Source organism: Scyliorhinus torazame, chromosome 22, assembly GCF_047496885.1.
Source record: "Scyliorhinus torazame isolate Kashiwa2021f chromosome 22, sScyTor2.1, whole genome shotgun sequence".
Taxonomy (NCBI): domain Eukaryota; kingdom Metazoa; phylum Chordata; class Chondrichthyes; order Carcharhiniformes; family Scyliorhinidae; genus Scyliorhinus; species Scyliorhinus torazame.
Window position 1 is genome coordinate 1350398 of NC_092728.1, and position 17876 is coordinate 1368273.

The window sequence follows — 17876 nt, forward strand, 5'->3', positions numbered from 1 at the left end:
AGCTGCAGAGCTGGGCTGAGAGGTGGCAAATGGAGTTCAATGTAGAGAAGTGTGAGGTAATTCACTTTGGAAGGAATAACAGGAATGCGGAATATTTGGCTAATGGCAAAATTCTTGGAAGTGTGGATGAGCAGCGGGATCTCGGTGTCCATGTACATAGATCCCTGAAAGTTGCCACCCAGGTTGATAGGGTTGTGAAGAAGGCCTATGGTGTGTTGGCCTTTATTGGTAGAGGGATTGAGTTCCAGAGTCATGAGGTCATGTTGCAGCTGTACAAAACTCTGGTACGGCTGCATTTGGAGTATTGCGTACAGTTCTGGTCACCGCATTATAGGAAGGACGTGGAGGCTTTGGAGCGGGTGCAGAGGAGATTTACCAGGATGTTGCCTGGTACGGAGGGAAAATCTTATGAGGAAAGGCTGAGGGACTTGAGGCTGTTTTCGTTGGAGAGAAGAAGGTTAAGAGGAGACTTAATAGAGGCATACAAAATGATCAGGGGGTTAGATAGGGTGGACAGTGAGAGCCTTCTCCCGCGGATGGAAATGGCTGGCACGAGGGGACATAGCCTTAAACTGAGGGGTAATAGATATAGGACAGAGGTCAGAGGTAGGTTCTTTACGCAAAGAGTAGTGAGGCCGTGGAATGCCCTACCTGCTACAGTAGTGAACTCACCAACATTGAGGGCATTTAAAGGTTAATTGGATAAACATATGGATGATAATGGCATAGTGTAGGTTAGATGGCTTTTGTTTCGGTGCAACATCGTGGGCCGAAGGGCCTGTACTGCGCTGTGTTCGAAGACAGGTACAGCACGGGGTTAGATACAAAGTAAAGCTCCCTATACACTGTCCCCATCAAACACTCCCAGGACAGGTACAGCACGGGGATAGATACAGAGTAAAGCTCCCTCTACCCTGTCCCCATCAAACACTCCCAGGACAGGTACAGCACGGCGTTAGATACAGAGTAAAGCTCCCTCTACACTGTCCCGACCAAACACTCCCAGTACAGGTACAGCACGAGTTAGATACAGAGTAAAGCTCCCTCTACACTGTCCCCATCAAACACTCACAGGACAGGGACAGCACGGGATAAGATACAGAGCAAAGCTCCCTCTACACTGTCCCCATCAAACACTCCCAGGACAGGTACAGCACGGGGTTAGATACAGAGTAAAGCTCCCTCGACACTGTCCCCATCTGTCCCCACTCCCAGGACAGGTACAGCATGGGGTTAGATACAGAGTAAAGCTCCCTCTACACTGTCCCCATCAAACACTCCCAGGACAGGTACAGCACGGGGTTAGATACAGAGTAAAGCTCCCTCGACACAGTCCCCATCAAACACTCCCAGGACAGGGATAGCACGGGGTTAGATACAGAGTAAAGCTCCCTCTCCACTGTCCCCATCAAACACTCCCAGGACAGGTACAACACGGGGTTCGATACAGAGTAAAGCTCCCTCTACACTGTCCCCATCAAACACTCCCAGGACAGGTACAACACGGGGTTCGATACAGAGTAAAGCTCCCTCTACACTGTCCCCATCAAACACTCCCAGGACAGGTACAGCACGTGGTTAGATACAGAGTAAAGCTCCCTCTACACTGTGCCCATCAAACACTCCCAGGACAGGTACAGCACGGGGTTAGATACAGAGTAAAGCTTCCTCTACACTGTCCCCATCAAACACTCCCAGGACAGGACTCACTGTGCTGATACTGCAACACGTAACCGGTCAGGATGCCATTGGGCTGATGAGGAAGATCCCAAGAGGTCGTGACCTCCGTGTCCTTTCGCATCTCAAGGCGCAGCATCACAGGCTGGCTGGGAACTAGAGGAGAAATAGAACGAGAGAGTGAGTGAGAGTGACAGAAAGAGAGAGAGAGAGAGACAGAGGCAGAGTAAGAGAGAGAGATATGTTAAGGAATGGGTTAAGAGACATTCCAATTAAATGTCTCATTTATGTTAAGTATCCATTAATTGACACTGATATGTAAAGAAGCTGCAGGTGGCCTTTGAGTGGTGGTGGATGGGAAGTATTCCGCCTGGAGGTCGGTGACCAGTGGTGTCCCGCAAGGATCTGTTCTGGGACCTCTGCTCTTTGTGGTTTTTATAAATGACTTGGATGAGGAAGTGGAAGGGTGGGTTAGTAAGTTTGCCGATGACACGAAGGTTGGGGGAGTTGTAGATAGTGTTGAGGGTTGCTGTAGGTTACAACAGGACATTGACAGGATGCAGAGCTGGGCTGAGAAGTGGCAGATGGAGTTCAATCTTGATAAATGTGAAGTGATTCATTTTGGAAGGTCGAATTTGAATGCTGAATACAGGGTTAAAGGCAGGATTCTTGGAAGTGTGGAGGAACAGAGAGATCTTGGGGTCCACGTACATGGATCCCTCAAAGTTACCACCCAGGTTGATAGGGTTGTTAAGAAGGTGTATGGTGTGCTGGCTTTCATTAACAGGGGGATTGAGTTACAGAGCCGCGAGGTTTTGCTGCAGCTTTATAAAACCCTGGTTAGACCACACTTGGAATATTGTGTCCAGTTCTGGTCACCTCATTATAGGAAGGATGTGGATGCTTTGGAGAGGGTGCAGAGGAGATTTACCAGGATGCTGCCTGGACTGGGGGGCAGGTCTTATGAAGAAAGGTTGAGGGAGCTAGGGCTTTTCTCACTGGAGTGAAGAAGGAAGAGAGGTGACTTGATAGAGGTGTACAAGGTGATGAGAGGCATGGATAGAGTGGGTAGCCAGAGACCTTTCCCCAGGGTGGAAATGGCTGTCACGAGGGGACATAATTTTAAGGTGATTGGAGGAAGGTATAGGGGAGATGTCAGAGGTTCTTTACACAGAGAGTGGTGGGTGTGTGGAATGCACGGCCAGCGGAGGTGGTGGAGTCAGAGTCATTCGGGACATTTAAGCGACTCTTAGACAGGCACATGGACAGCAGTAAATTGAAGGGGTGGAGGTTAGGCTGATCTTAGATTAAGATAAATGGTCGGCACAACATCGTGGGCCGAAGGGCCTGGACTGTGCTGTGCTGGTCTATTTGTGTCCGGTGATTTGATGATAGAGTTTTGTACAGAGTTGTGTTAAAGGAAAATAAAGGTGTTTGTGAGAAGGAGCAGAACTTCTGACTCTTGAGAGAGAGAGAGAGAGAGAGAGAGGTGACAGAGAGAGAGAGACAGAGAGAGAGTATTTGGAATGATGAGATACGATTGAAACAGTGAATGGTGATTACAAAGAGCACAGACTGCAGTCGGAGATAACTGAACCTGAGCTGGACACCGATTGTCCTGAGTAAGATTGGACAGAGCTGATTCTCCGTACCTCCTTCCAGCGTGGTGAATTGATGCGGAGGCACGGTGACGTCTGACTGTCCCTTGCCGTTAAACACCGTCACCTCCAGGTTGTAGCTTGTGTAGGGTTTGACATTCCTCAGCAGTGCGTGAGTGCGATTCTCACGCACAATCAGGTGGTGTCGGTCCGAACTTCGCTCTTTCCAGTAACTGATCTGTGGCACGGCCAAGAGACAGAGGGAGGGGGAGAGGGATGAGTGTTTGATCACTAAGGGTAACAGGTACACTGGGGACCTGGTCAGCCCGGAAAGACAGCTACAAACAGGAACCCCTCCGTCATCGTACTAGTTCCCCATCCCAGATCACCAGCCGCTTACTCATTGCCCTCAGCCCAGGCAACGAGAGGCTCCGGATATCTGGGCCCGAGCTCCGGATATCTGGGCCCGAGCTCCGGATATCTGGGCCGCAGCTCCGGATATCTGGGCCGCAGCTCCGGATATCTGGGCCGCAGCTCCGGATATCTGGGCCGCAGCTCCGGATATCTGGGCCGCAGCTCCGGATATCTGGGCCGCAGCTCCGGATATCTGGGCCCGAGCTCCGGATATCTGGGCCGCAGCTCCGGATATCTGGGCCGCAGCTCCGGATATCTGGGCCCGAGCTCCGGATATCTGGGCCGCAGCTCCGGATATCTGGGCCCGAGCTCCGGATATCTGGGCCGCAGCTCCGGATATCTGGGCCGCATCTCCGGATATCTGGGCCGCAGCTCCGGTTTTCTGGGCCGCAGCTCCGGGTATCTGGGCCCGAGCTCCGGATATCTGGGCCGCAGCTCCGGATATCTGGGCCCGAGCTCCGGTTTTCTGGGCCGCAGCTCCGGGTATCTGGGGCCGAAGTCCGGATATCTGGGCCGCAGCTCCGGATATCTGGGCCCGAGCTCCGGATATCTGGGCCCGAGCTCCGGATATCTGGGCCCGAGCTCCGGATAACTGGGCCCGAGCTCCGGATATCTGGGCCCGAGCTCCGGATATCTGGGCCGGAGCTCCGGATATCTGGGCCCGAGCTCCGGATAACTGGGCCCGAGCTCCGGAAATCTGGGCCCGAGCTCCGGATAACTGGGCCCGAGCTCCGGATATCTGGGCCCGAGCTCCGGATATCAGGGCCCGAGCTCCGGATAACTGGGCCCAAGCTCCGGATAACTGGGCCCGAGCTCCGGAAATCTGGGCCCGAGCTCCGGATAACTGGGCCCGAGCTCCGGATATCAGGGCCCGAGCTCCGGATAACTGGGCCCGAGCTCCGGATAACTGGGCCCGAGCTCCGGATAACTGGGCCCGAGATCCCAACACACAGTGACACACTGAGAGAGAGACACACAGTGAGAGAGAGACACACAGTGAGAGAGACACACACAGTGAGAGAGACACACAGTGAGAGAGAGACACACAGTGAGAGAGACACACACAGTGAGAGAGACACAGTGAGAGAGAGACACAGTGAGAGAGAGACACACACAGTGAGAGAGAGACACACACAGTGAGAGAGAGACACACAGTGAGAGAGAGACTCAGTGAGAGACACACAGTGAGAGAGAGACACACAGTGAGAGAGACACACACAGTGAGAGAGACACACACACTGAGAGAGAGACTCAGTGAGAGACACACAGTGAGAGAGGCACACAGTGAGAGAGACACACACACTGAGAGAGAGACACAGTGAGAGAGACACACAGTGAGAGAGAGACACACAGTGAGAGAGAGACACACAGTGAGAGACACACACAGTGAGAGACACACAGTGAGAGAGGGACACAGTGAGAGAGGGACACACAGTGAGAGACACACAGTGAGAGAGACACACACATTGTGAGAGACACACACAGTGAGAGAGACACAGTGAGAGAGAGACACACAGTGAGAGAGAGACACACAGTGAGAGAGAGACACACACAGTGAGAGAGAGACACACAGTGAGAGAGAGACTCAGTGAGAGACACACAGTGAGAGAGAGACACACAGTGAGAGAGACACACACAGTGAGAGAGACACACACAGTGAGAGAGAGACACACAGTGAGAGAGAGACACACACAGTGAGAGAGACACACAGTGAGAGAGAGAGACACAGAGAGACAAACAATGAGAGAGAGACACACAGTGAGAGAGAGACACACAGTGAGAGAGACACAGTGAGAGAGACACACACAGTGAGAGAGAGACACACAGTGAGAGTGACACACAGTGAGAGAGAGACACACAGTGAGAGAGACACACAGTGAGAGACACACACAGTGAGAGAGAGACACAGTGAGAGAGACACACACAGTGAGAGAGAGAGACACACAGTGAGAGAGGCACACACTGAGAGACACACACACAGTGAGAGACACACACAGTGAGAGAGGGACACGGTGAGAGAGAGACACACAGTGAGAGACACACAGTGAGAGAGACACAGTGAGAGAGAGACACACAGTGAGAGAGAGACACAGTGAGAGAGAGACACAGTGAGAGAGACACACAGTGAGAGAGAGACACACAGTGAGAGAGACACACAGTGACAGAGAGAGACACACAGTAAGAGAGACACACACAGTGAGAGAGACAGTGAGAGAGACACACACAGTGAGTGAGAGACACACAGTGAGAGAGACACACAGTGAGAGAGACGCACAGTGAGAGAGACACACAGTGAGAGAGAGACACAGTGAGAGAGACACACAGTGAGAGAGACACACACAGTGAGAGACACACACAGTGAGAGACACACACAGTGAGAGAGAGACACACAGTGAAAGAGACACACAGTGAGAGAGACACAGTGAGAGAGACACACGGTGAGAGAGACACACAGTGAGAGAGACACACACAGTGAGAGAGACACACAGTGAGAGACACACACAGTGAGAGAGAGACACTCAGTGAGAGAGAGACACACGGTGAGAGAGACACACAGTGAGAGAGACACACAGTGAGAGAGAGACAGTGAGAGAGAGACAGTGAGAGAGACACACAGTGAGAGAGACACACAGTGAGAGAGAGTCACACAGAGAGACACACACACACAGTGAGAGACACGAAGTGAGAGAGAGACACAGTGAGAGAGACACACAGTGAGAGAGAGACACACAGTGAGAGAGATACACAGTGAGAGAGACACACACAGTGAGAGAGACACACAGTGAGAGAGACACACAGTGAGAGAGACACAGACAGTGAGAGAGACACAGACAGTGAGAGAGAGACACACAGTGAGAGAGACACAGTGAGAGAGACACACACAGTGAGAGAGACACACACAGTGAGAGAGAGACACACAGTGATAGTGACACACAGTGAGAGAGAGACACACAGTGAGAGAGACACACAGTGAGAGAGAGACACACAATGAGAGAGACACACACAGTGAGAGAGAGACACAGACAGTGAGAGAGACACACAGTGAGAGAGAGACACACAGTGAGAGAGAGACACAGTGAGAGTCACACACAGTGAGAGACACACACACAGAGTGAAGAGACACAGTGAGAGAGACATACAGTGAGAGAGACACACACAGTGAGAGACACAGTGAGAGAGAGACACAGTGAGAGACACACACACAGTGAGAGAGAGACAGTGAGAGAGACACACAGTGAGAGAGACACACAGTGAGAGAGACACACACAGTGAAAGACACACACACAGTGAGAGAGACACAGTGAGAGAGACACACAGTGAGAGACACACACAGTGAGAGACACAGTGAGAGAGAGACAGTGAGAGAGACACACAGTGAGAGACACACACAGTGAGAGAGACACACAGTGAGAGAGACACACAGTGAGAGAGACACACACAGTGAAAGACACACACACAGTGAGAGAGACACAGTGAGAGAGACACACAGTGAGAGACACACACAGTGAGAGAGAGACACACAGTGAGAGAGACACACAGTGAGAGAGAGACACACAGTGAGAGACACACAGTGAGAGACACACAGTGAGAGAGAGAGAGAGACAGACACATAGTGAGAGAAACACACAGTGAGAGAGAGACACAGTGAGAGAGAGACACACAGTGAGAGACACACACAGTGAGAGAGACACACAGTGAGAGAGAGACACACAGTGAGAGAGAGACACACAGTGAGAGACACACAGTGAGAGACACACAGTGAGAGAGGCAGACACACAGTGAGAGAGAGACACACAGTGAGAGAGACACAGTGAACGAGACACACCGTGAGAGACACACACAGTGAGAGACACACACAGTGAAAGACACAGTGAGAGAGACACACACAGTGAGAGAGAGACACACACAGTGAGAGAGACACACACAGTGAGAGAGACACACAGTGAGAGAGAGACATACAGTGAGAGAGACACACAGTGAGAGAGACACACTCAGTGAGAGAGAGACACACAGTGAGAGAGACACAGAGTGAGAGAGAGACACACAGTGAGAGAGACACACACAGTGAGAGAGACACACAGTGAGAGAGACACACAGTGAGAGAGACACACAGTGAGAGAGAGACAGTGAGAGAGACACACAGTGAGAGAGACACACAGTGAGAGAGACACACAGTGAGAGAGAGACACACAGAGAGACACACACACACAGTGAGAGACACGAAGTGAGAGAGAGACACAGTGAGAGAGACACACAGTGAGAGAGAGACACACAGTGAGAGAGATACACAGTGAGAGAGACACACACAGTGAGAGAGACACACAGTGAGAGAGACACAGTGAGAGAGAGACACACAGTGAGAGAGACATAGTGAGAGAGAGACACAGTGAGAGAGACACACACAGTGAGAGAGACACACAGTGAGAGAGAGACACACAGCGAGAGACACACGTGAGAGAGAGACACAAGTGAGAGAGACACAGTGAGAGAGAGACACACAGTGAGAGAGACACACAGTGAGAGAGACACACAGTGAGAGACACACAGTGAGAGACACACAGTGAGAGACACACAGTGAGAGACACAAACAGTGAGAGAGAGACACACAGTGAGAGAGACACTCAGTGAGAGAGACACACACAGTGAGAGACACACACAGTGAGAGACACACAGTGAGAGAGACACAGTGAGAGAGACACAGTGAGAGAGAGACACACAGTGAGAGAGACATAGTGAGAGAGAGACACAGTGAGAGAGACACACACAGTGAGAGAGACACACAGTGAGAGAGAGACACACAGCGAGAGACACACGTGAGAGAGAGACACAAGTGAGAGAGACACAGTGAGAGAGACACAGTGAGAGAGAGACACACAGTGAGAGAGACACACAGTGAGAGACACACAGTGAGAGACACACAGTGAGAGACACACAGTGAGAGACACACACAGTGAGAGAGAGACACACAGTGAGAGAGACACTCAGTGAGAGAGACACACACAGTGAGAGACACACACAGTGAGAGACACACAGTGAGAGAGACACAGTGAGAGAGAGACACAGTGAGAGAGACACGCAGTGAGAGAGACACACACACAGTGAGAGAGACACACACAGTGAGAGAGACATACAGTGAGAGAGACACTCAGTGAGAGACACACACAGTGAGAGAGACACAGTGAGAGAGAGACACAGTGAGAGAGAGACACAGTGAGAGAGACACACACTGTGAGTGACAGACACAGTGAGAGAGAGACACAGTGAGAGAGAGACACACAGTGAGAGAGACACACACAGTGAGAGAGAGACACACAGTGAGAGAGAGACACACAGTGAGAGAGAGACACACACGGTGAGAGAGACACACACGGTGAGAGAGACACACACGGTGAGAGAGAAACACAGTGAGAGAGAGACACAGTGAGAGAGAGACACATAGTGAGAGAGAGACACACAGTGAAAGAGAGACACAGTGAGAGAGAGACACACAGTGAGAGAGAGACACACAGTGAGAGAGAGAGACACAGTGAGAGAGACACACAGTGAGAGAGAGACACACGGTGAGAGAGACACACACAGTGTAAGAGAAAAACACAGTGAGAGAGACACACCGTGAGAGACACACACAGTGAGAGAGACACAGTGAGAGAGACACACACAGTGAGAGAGACACTCAGTGAGAGAGAGACACACAGTGAGAGAGAGAGACACCGTGAGAGAGAGACACACAGTGAGAGAGACACACACAGTGAGAGAGAGAGAGACACACAGTGAGAGAGAGAGACACACAGTGAGAGAGACACACTCAGTGAGAGAGAGGCACACAGTGAGAGAGAGACACACCGTGAGAGAGAGACACACAGTGAGAGAGACACACAGTGAGAGAGACACACACAGTGAGAGAGAGACACAGTGAGAGAGAGAGACACACAGTGAGAGAGAGAGACACACAGTGAGAGACACACAGTGAGAGAGACACACACAGTGAGAGAGAGACACAGTGAGAGAGAGAGACACACAGTGAGAGACACACAGTGAGAGACACACAGTGAGAGAGACACACACAGTGAGAGAGACACTCAGTGAGAGACACACACAGTGAGAGAGACACAGTGAGAGAGAGACACACAGTGAGAGAGGCACACACAGTGAGAGAGAGACATACAGTGAGAGAGAGACACACAGTGAGAGAGACATAGTGAGAGAGAGACACACAGTGAGAGGGACACACAGTGAGAGACACACACAGTGAGAGACACACACAGTGAGAGAGACACACACAGTGAGATACACACACAGTGAGAGACACACACAGTGAGAGACACAGTGAGAGAGACACACAGTGAGAGAGACACACAGTGAGAGAGAGACACACAGCGAGAGACACAGCGAGAGACACACAGTGAGAGACACACAGTGAGAGAGACACACACAGTGAGAGACACACACAGTGAGAGAGACACACAGTGAGAGAGAGACACAGCGAGAGACACACAGAGTGAGAGAGACACACAGTGAGAGACACAGTGAGAGACACACACAGTGAGAGAGACACACACAGTGAGATACACACACAGTGAGAGACACACACAGTGAGAGACACAGTGAGAGAGACACACAGTGAGAGAGACACACAGTGAGAGAGAGACACACAGCGAGAGACACAGTGAGAGACACACAGTGAGAGACACACAGTGAGAGAGACACACAGTGAGAGAGACACACACAGTGAGAGACACACACAGTGAGAGAGAGACACAGCGAGAGACACACAGAGTGAGAGAGACACACAGTGAGAGACACATTGAGAGAGGCACACAGTGAGAGAGAGACACAGTGAGAGAGACACACACAGTGAGAGAGAGACACACAGTGATAGTGACACACAGTGAGAGAGACACACACAGTGAGAGAGGCACACACAGTGAGAGAGACACTCAGTGAGAGAGAGACACAGTGAGAGAGAGAGACACAGTGAGAGAGACACAGTGAGAGAGACAGAGACACACACAGTGAGAGAGACACACAGTGAGAGAGAGACACAGTGAGAGAGAGACACAGTGAGAGAGAGACACACAGTGAGAGACACACACAGTGAGAGAGACACACACAGTGAGAGAGAGACACACAGTGAGAGAGAGACACACACAGTGAGAGAGACACACAGTGAGAGACACACAGTGAGAGAGAGAGACACACAGTGAGAGAGACACAGTGAGAGAGACACACAGAGTGAGAGAGAGACACACAGTGAGAGACACACAGTGAGAGAGACACAGTGAGAGAGACACACAGTGAGAGAGACACACAGTGAGAGAGACACACACAGTGAGAGAGACACACAGTGAGAGAGAGACACACACCGTGAGAGAGACACAGTGAGAGACACACAGTGAGAAAGACACACACAGTGAGAGAGACACACAGTGAGAGAGAGAGACACACAGTGAGAGAGACACAGTGAGAGAGACACACAGAGAGAGAGACACACAGTGAGAGAGACACACAGTGAGAGAGACACACAGTGAGAGAGAGAGACAGACAGTGAGAGACACACAGTGAGAAAGACACACACAGTGAGAGAGACACACAGTGAGAGAGAGAGACACAGTGAGAGAGACACAGAGAGAGAGAGACACACAGTGAGAGAGAGACACACACCGTGAGAGAGACACACAGTGAGAGAGACACAGTGAGAGACACACACCGTGAGAGAGACACACACAGTGAGAGACACACAGTGAGAAAGACACACACAGTGAGAGAGACACAGTGAGAGAGACACACAGAGAGAGAGACACACAGTGAGAGAGAGACACACAGTGAGAGAGACACACACAGTGAGAGAGACACACACACAGTGAGAGAGACACACACAGTGAGAGAGACACACAGTGAGAGAGACACAGTGAGAGAGACACAGTGAGAGACACACAGTGAGAGAGACACACACAGTGAGAGAGAGACACACAGTGAGAGAGAGACACAGTGAGAGAGAGACACAGTGAGAGAGACACAGTGAGAGAGACACAGTGAGAGAGACACTCAGTGAGAGAGAGACACACAGTGAGAGAGAGACACACAGTGAGAGACACACACAGTGAGAGAGACACACAGTGAGAGAGACACACAGAGTGAGAGAGAGACACTCAGTGAGAGAGACATAGTGAGAGAGAGACACACAGTGAGAGAGAGACACACACTGAGAGAGACATAGTGAGAGACACACAGTGAGAGAGAGACACACAGTGAGAGAGAGACACACAGTGAGAGACACACACAGTGAGAGACACACACAGTGAGAGAGACACACAGTGAGAGAGAGACACACAGTGAGAGAGAGACAAACAGTGAGAGAGAGACACACAGTGAGAGACACACACAGTGAGAGAGATACACAGTGAGAGAGACACACAGAGTGAGAGAGAGACACTCAGTGAGAGAACATAGTGAGAGAGAGACACACAGTGAGAGAGAGACACACAGTGAGAGAGACATAGTGAGAGAGAGACACACAGTGAGAGGGACACACAGTGAGAGACACACACAGTGAGAGACACACACAGTGAGAGAGACACACACAGTGAGATACACACACAGTGAGAGACACACACAGTGAGAGAGACACACAGTGAGAGAGAGACACACAGTGAGAGAGACACACACAGTGAGAGAGACACAGTGAGAGAGAGACACAGTGAGAGAGAGACACACACAGTGAGAGAGAGACACACACAGTGAGAGAGAGACACACAGTGAGAGAGAGACTCAGTGAGAGACACACAGTGAGAGAGAGACACACAGTGAGAGAGACACACACAGTGAGAGAGACACACACACTGAGAGAGAGACTCAGTGAGAGACACACAGTGAGAGAGGCACACAGTGAGAGAGACACACACACTGAGAGAGAGACACAGTGAGAGAGACACACAGTGAGAGAGAGACACACAGTGAGAGAGAGACACACAGTGAGAGACACACACAGTGAGAGACACACAGTGAGAGAGGGACACAGTGAGAGAGGGACACACAGTGAGAGACACACAGTGAGAGAGACACACACATTGTGAGAGACACACACAGTGAGAGAGACACAGTGAGAGAGAGACACACAGTGAGAGAGAGACACACAGTGAGAGAGAGACACACACAGTGAGAGAGAGACACACAGTGAGAGAGAGACTCAGTGAGAGACACACAGTGAGAGAGAGACACACAGTGAGAGAGACACACACAGTGAGAGAGACACACACAGTGAGAGAGAGACACACAGTGAGAGAGAGACACACACAGTGAGAGAGACACACAGTGAGAGAGAGAGACACAGAGAGACAAACAATGAGAGAGAGACACACAGTGAGAGAGAGACACACAGTGAGAGAGACACAGTGAGAGAGACACACACAGTGAGAGAGAGACACACAGTGAGAGTGACACACAGTGAGAGAGAGACACACAGTGAGAGAGACACACAGTGAGAGACACACACAGTGAGAGAGAGACACAGTGAGAGAGACACACACAGTGAGAGAGAGAGACACACAGTGAGAGAGGCACACACTGAGAGACACACACACAGTGAGAGACACACACAGTGAGAGAGGGACACGGTGAGAGAGAGACACACAGTGAGAGACACACAGTGAGAGAGACACAGTGAGAGAGAGACACACAGTGAGAGAGAGACACAGTGAGAGAGAGACACAGTGAGAGAGACACACAGTGAGAGAGAGACACACAGTGAGAGAGACACACAGTGACAGAGAGAGACACACAGTAAGAGAGACACACACAGTGAGAGAGACAGTGAGAGAGACACACACAGTGAGTGAGAGACACACAGTGAGAGAGACACACAGTGAGAGAGACGCACAGTGAGAGAGACACACAGTGAGAGAGAGACACAGTGAGAGAGACACACAGTGAGAGAGACACACACAGTGAGAGACACACACAGTGAGAGACACACACAGTGAGAGAGAGACACACAGTGAAAGAGACACACAGTGAGAGAGACACAGTGAGAGAGACACACGGTGAGAGAGACACACAGTGAGAGAGACACACACAGTGAGAGAGACACACAGTGAGAGACACACACAGTGAGAGAGAGACACTCAGTGAGAGAGAGACACACGGTGAGAGAGACACACAGTGAGAGAGACACACAGTGAGAGAGAGACAGTGAGAGAGAGACAGTGAGAGAGACACACAGTGAGAGAGACACACAGTGAGAGAGAGACACACAGAGAGACACACACACACAGTGAGAGACACGAAGTGAGAGAGAGACACAGTGAGAGAGACACACAGTGAGAGAGAGACACACAGTGAGAGAGATACACAGTGAGAGAGACACACACAGTGAGAGAGACACACAGTGAGAGAGACACAGACAGTGAGAGAGACACAGACAGTGAGAGAGAGACACACAGTGAGAGAGAGACACACAGTGAGAGAGACACAGTGAGAGAGACACACACAGTGAGAGAGACACACACAGTGAGAGAGAGACACACAGTGATAGTGACACACAGTGAGAGAGAGACACACAGTGAGAGAGACACACAGTGAGAGAGAGACACACAATGAGAGAGACACACACAGTGAGAGAGAGACACAGACAGTGAGAGAGACACACAGTGAGAGAGAGACACACAGTGAGAGAGAGACACAGTGAGAGTCACACACAGTGAGAGACACACACACAGAGTGAAGAGACACAGTGAGAGAGACATACAGTGAGAGAGACACACACAGTGAGAGACACAGTGAGAGAGAGACACAGTGAGAGACACACACACAGTGAGAGAGAGACAGTGAGAGAGACACACAGTGAGAGAGACACACAGTGAGAGAGACACACACAGTGAAAGACACACACACAGTGAGAGAGACACAGTGAGAGAGACACACAGTGAGAGACACACACAGTGAGAGACACAGTGAGAGAGAGACAGTGAGAGAGACACACAGTGAGAGACACACACAGTGAGAGAGACACACAGTGAGAGAGACACACAGTGAGAGAGACACACACAGTGAAAGACACACACACAGTGAGAGAGACACAGTGAGAGAGACACACAGTGAGAGACACACACAGTGAGAGAGAGACACACAGTGAGAGAGACACACAGTGAGAGAGAGACACACAGTGAGAGACACACAGTGAGAGACACACAGTGAGAGAGAGAGAGAGACAGACACATAGTGAGAGAAACACACAGTGAGAGAGAGACACAGTGAGAGAGAGACACACAGTGAGAGACACACACAGTGAGAGAGACACACAGTGAGAGAGAGACACACAGTGAGAGAGAGACACACAGTGAGAGACACACAGTGAGAGACACACAGTGAGAGAGGCAGACACACAGTGAGAGAGAGACACACAGTGAGAGAGACACAGTGAACGAGACACACCGTGAGAGACACACACAGTGAGAGACACACACAGTGAAAGACACAGTGAGAGAGACACACACAGTGAGAGAGAGACACACACAGTGAGAGAGACACACACAGTGAGAGAGACACACAGTGAGAGAGAGACATACAGTGAGAGAGACACACAGTGAGAGAGACACACTCAGTGAGAGAGAGACACACAGTGAGAGAGACACAGAGTGAGAGAGAGACACACAGTGAGAGAGACACACACAGTGAGAGAGACACACAGTGAGAGAGACACACAGTGAGAGAGAGACAGTGAGAGAGACACACAGTGAGAGAGACACACAGTGAGAGAGACACACAGTGAGAGAGAGACACACAGAGAGACACACACACACAGTGAGAGACACGAAGTGAGAGAGAGACACAGTGAGAGAGACACACAGTGAGAGAGAGACACACAGTGAGAGAGATACACAGTGAGAGAGACACACACAGTGAGAGAGACACACAGTGAGAGAGACACACAGTGAGAGAGACACAGTGAGAGAGAGACACACAGTGAGAGAGACATAGTGAGAGAGAGACACAGTGAGAGAGACACACACAGTGAGAGAGACACACAGTGAGAGAGAGACACACAGCGAGAGACACACGTGAGAGAGAGACACAAGTGAGAGAGACACAGTGAGAGAGAGACACACAGTGAGAGAGACACACAGTGAGAGAGACACACAGTGAGAGACACACAGTGAGAGACACACAGTGAGAGACACACAGTGAGAGACACAAACAGTGAGAGAGAGACACACAGTGAGAGAGACACTCAGTGAGAGAGACACACACAGTGAGAGACACACACAGTGAGAGACACACAGTGAGAGAGACACAGTGAGAGAGACACAGTGAGAGAGAGACACACAGTGAGAGAGACATAGTGAGAGAGAGACACAGTGAGAGAGACACACACAGTGAGAGAGACACACAGTGAGAGAGAGACACACAGCGAGAGACACACGTGAGAGAGAGACACAAGTGAGAGAGACACAGTGAGAGAGACACAGTGAGAGAGAGACACACAGTGAGAGAGACACACAGTGAGAGACACACAGTGAGAGACACACAGTGAGAGACACACAGTGAGAGAGAGACACACAGTGAGAGAGACACTCAGTGAGAGAGACACACACAGTGAGAGACACACACAGTGAGAGACACACAGTGAGAGAGACACAGTGAGAGAGAGACACAGTGAGAGAGACACGCAGTGAGAGAGACACACACACAGTGAGAGAGACACACACAGTGAGAGAGACATACAGTGAGAGAGACACTCAGTGAGAGACACACACAGTGAGAGAGACACAGTGAGAGAGAGACACAGTGAGAGAGAGACACACTGTGAGTGACAGACACAGTGAGAGAGAGACACAGTGAGAGAGAGACACACAGTGAGAGAGACACACACAGTGAGAGAGAGACACACAGTGAGAGAGAGACACACACGGTGAGAGAGACACACACGGTGAGAGAGACACACACGGTGAGAGAGAAACACAGTGAGAGAGAGACACAGTGAGAGAGAGACACATAGTGAGAGAGAGACACACAGTGAAAGAGAGACACAGTGAGAGAGAGACACACAGTGAGAGAGAGACACACAGTGAGAGAGGGAGACACAGTGAGAGAGACACACAGTGAGAGAGAGACACACGGTGAGAGAGACACACACAGTGTAAGAGAAAAACACAGTGAGAGAGACACACCGTGAGAGACACACACAGTGAGAGAGACACAGTGAGAGAGACACACAGTGAGAGAGAGAGACACACAGTGAGAGAGACACACTCAGTGAGAGAGAGGCACACAGTGAGAGAGAGACACACCGTGAGAGAGAGACACACAGTGAGAGAGACACACAGTGAGAGAGACACACACAGTGAGAGAGAGACACAGTGAGAGAGAGAGACACACAGTGAGAGAGAGAGACACACAGTGAGAGACACACAGTGAGAGAGACACACACAGTGAGAGAGAGACACAGTGAGAGAGAGAGACACACAGTGAGAGACACACAGTGAGAGACACACAGTGAGAGAGACACACACAGTGAGAGAGACACTCAGTGAGAGACACACACAGTGAGAGAGACACAGTGAGAGAGAGACACACAGTGAGAGAGGCACACACAGTGAGAGAGAGACATACAGTGAGAGAGAGACACACAGTGAGAGAGACATAGTGAGAGAGAGACACACAGTGAGAGGGACACACAGTGAGAGACACACACAGTGAGAGACACACACAGTGAGAGAGACACACACAGTGAGATACACACACAGTGAGAGACACACACAGTGAGAGACACAGTGAGAGAGACACACAGTGAGAGAGACACACAGTGAGAGAGAGACACACAGCGAGAGACACAGCGAGAGACACACAGTGAGAGACACACAGTGAGAGAGACACACACAGTGAGAGACACACACAGTGAGAGAGACACACAGTGAGAGAGAGACACAGCGAGAGACACACAGAGTGAGAGAGACACACAGTGAGAGACACAGTGAGAGACACACACAGTGAGAGAGACACACACAGTGAGATACACACACAGTGAGAGACACACACAGTGAGAGACACAGTGAGAGAGACACACAGTGAGAGAGACACACAGTGAGAGAGAGACACACAGCGAGAGACACAGTGAGAGACACACAGTGAGAGACACACAGTGAGAGAGACACACAGTGAGAGAGACACACACAGTGAGAGACACACACA

General features: G+C 50.7%; 1 protein-coding gene across 1 annotated transcript in view; it reads right to left on the reverse strand.

Moving 5' to 3' along the window:
• LOC140398878 (neural cell adhesion molecule L1-like) overlaps positions 1 to 17876 on the reverse strand; it is a 199023-nt gene that overhangs the window by 98537 nt on the left and 82610 nt on the right. Inside the window, exons 6-7 of the mRNA XM_072487822.1 lie at positions 3330 to 3513; positions 1711 to 1833 (exon numbers count right to left, since the gene is read on the reverse strand). Coding sequence (XP_072343923.1) covers positions 1711 to 1833; positions 3330 to 3513 — 307 coding nt within the window. The remainder of the gene's footprint in view (positions 1 to 1710; positions 1834 to 3329; positions 3514 to 17876) is intronic.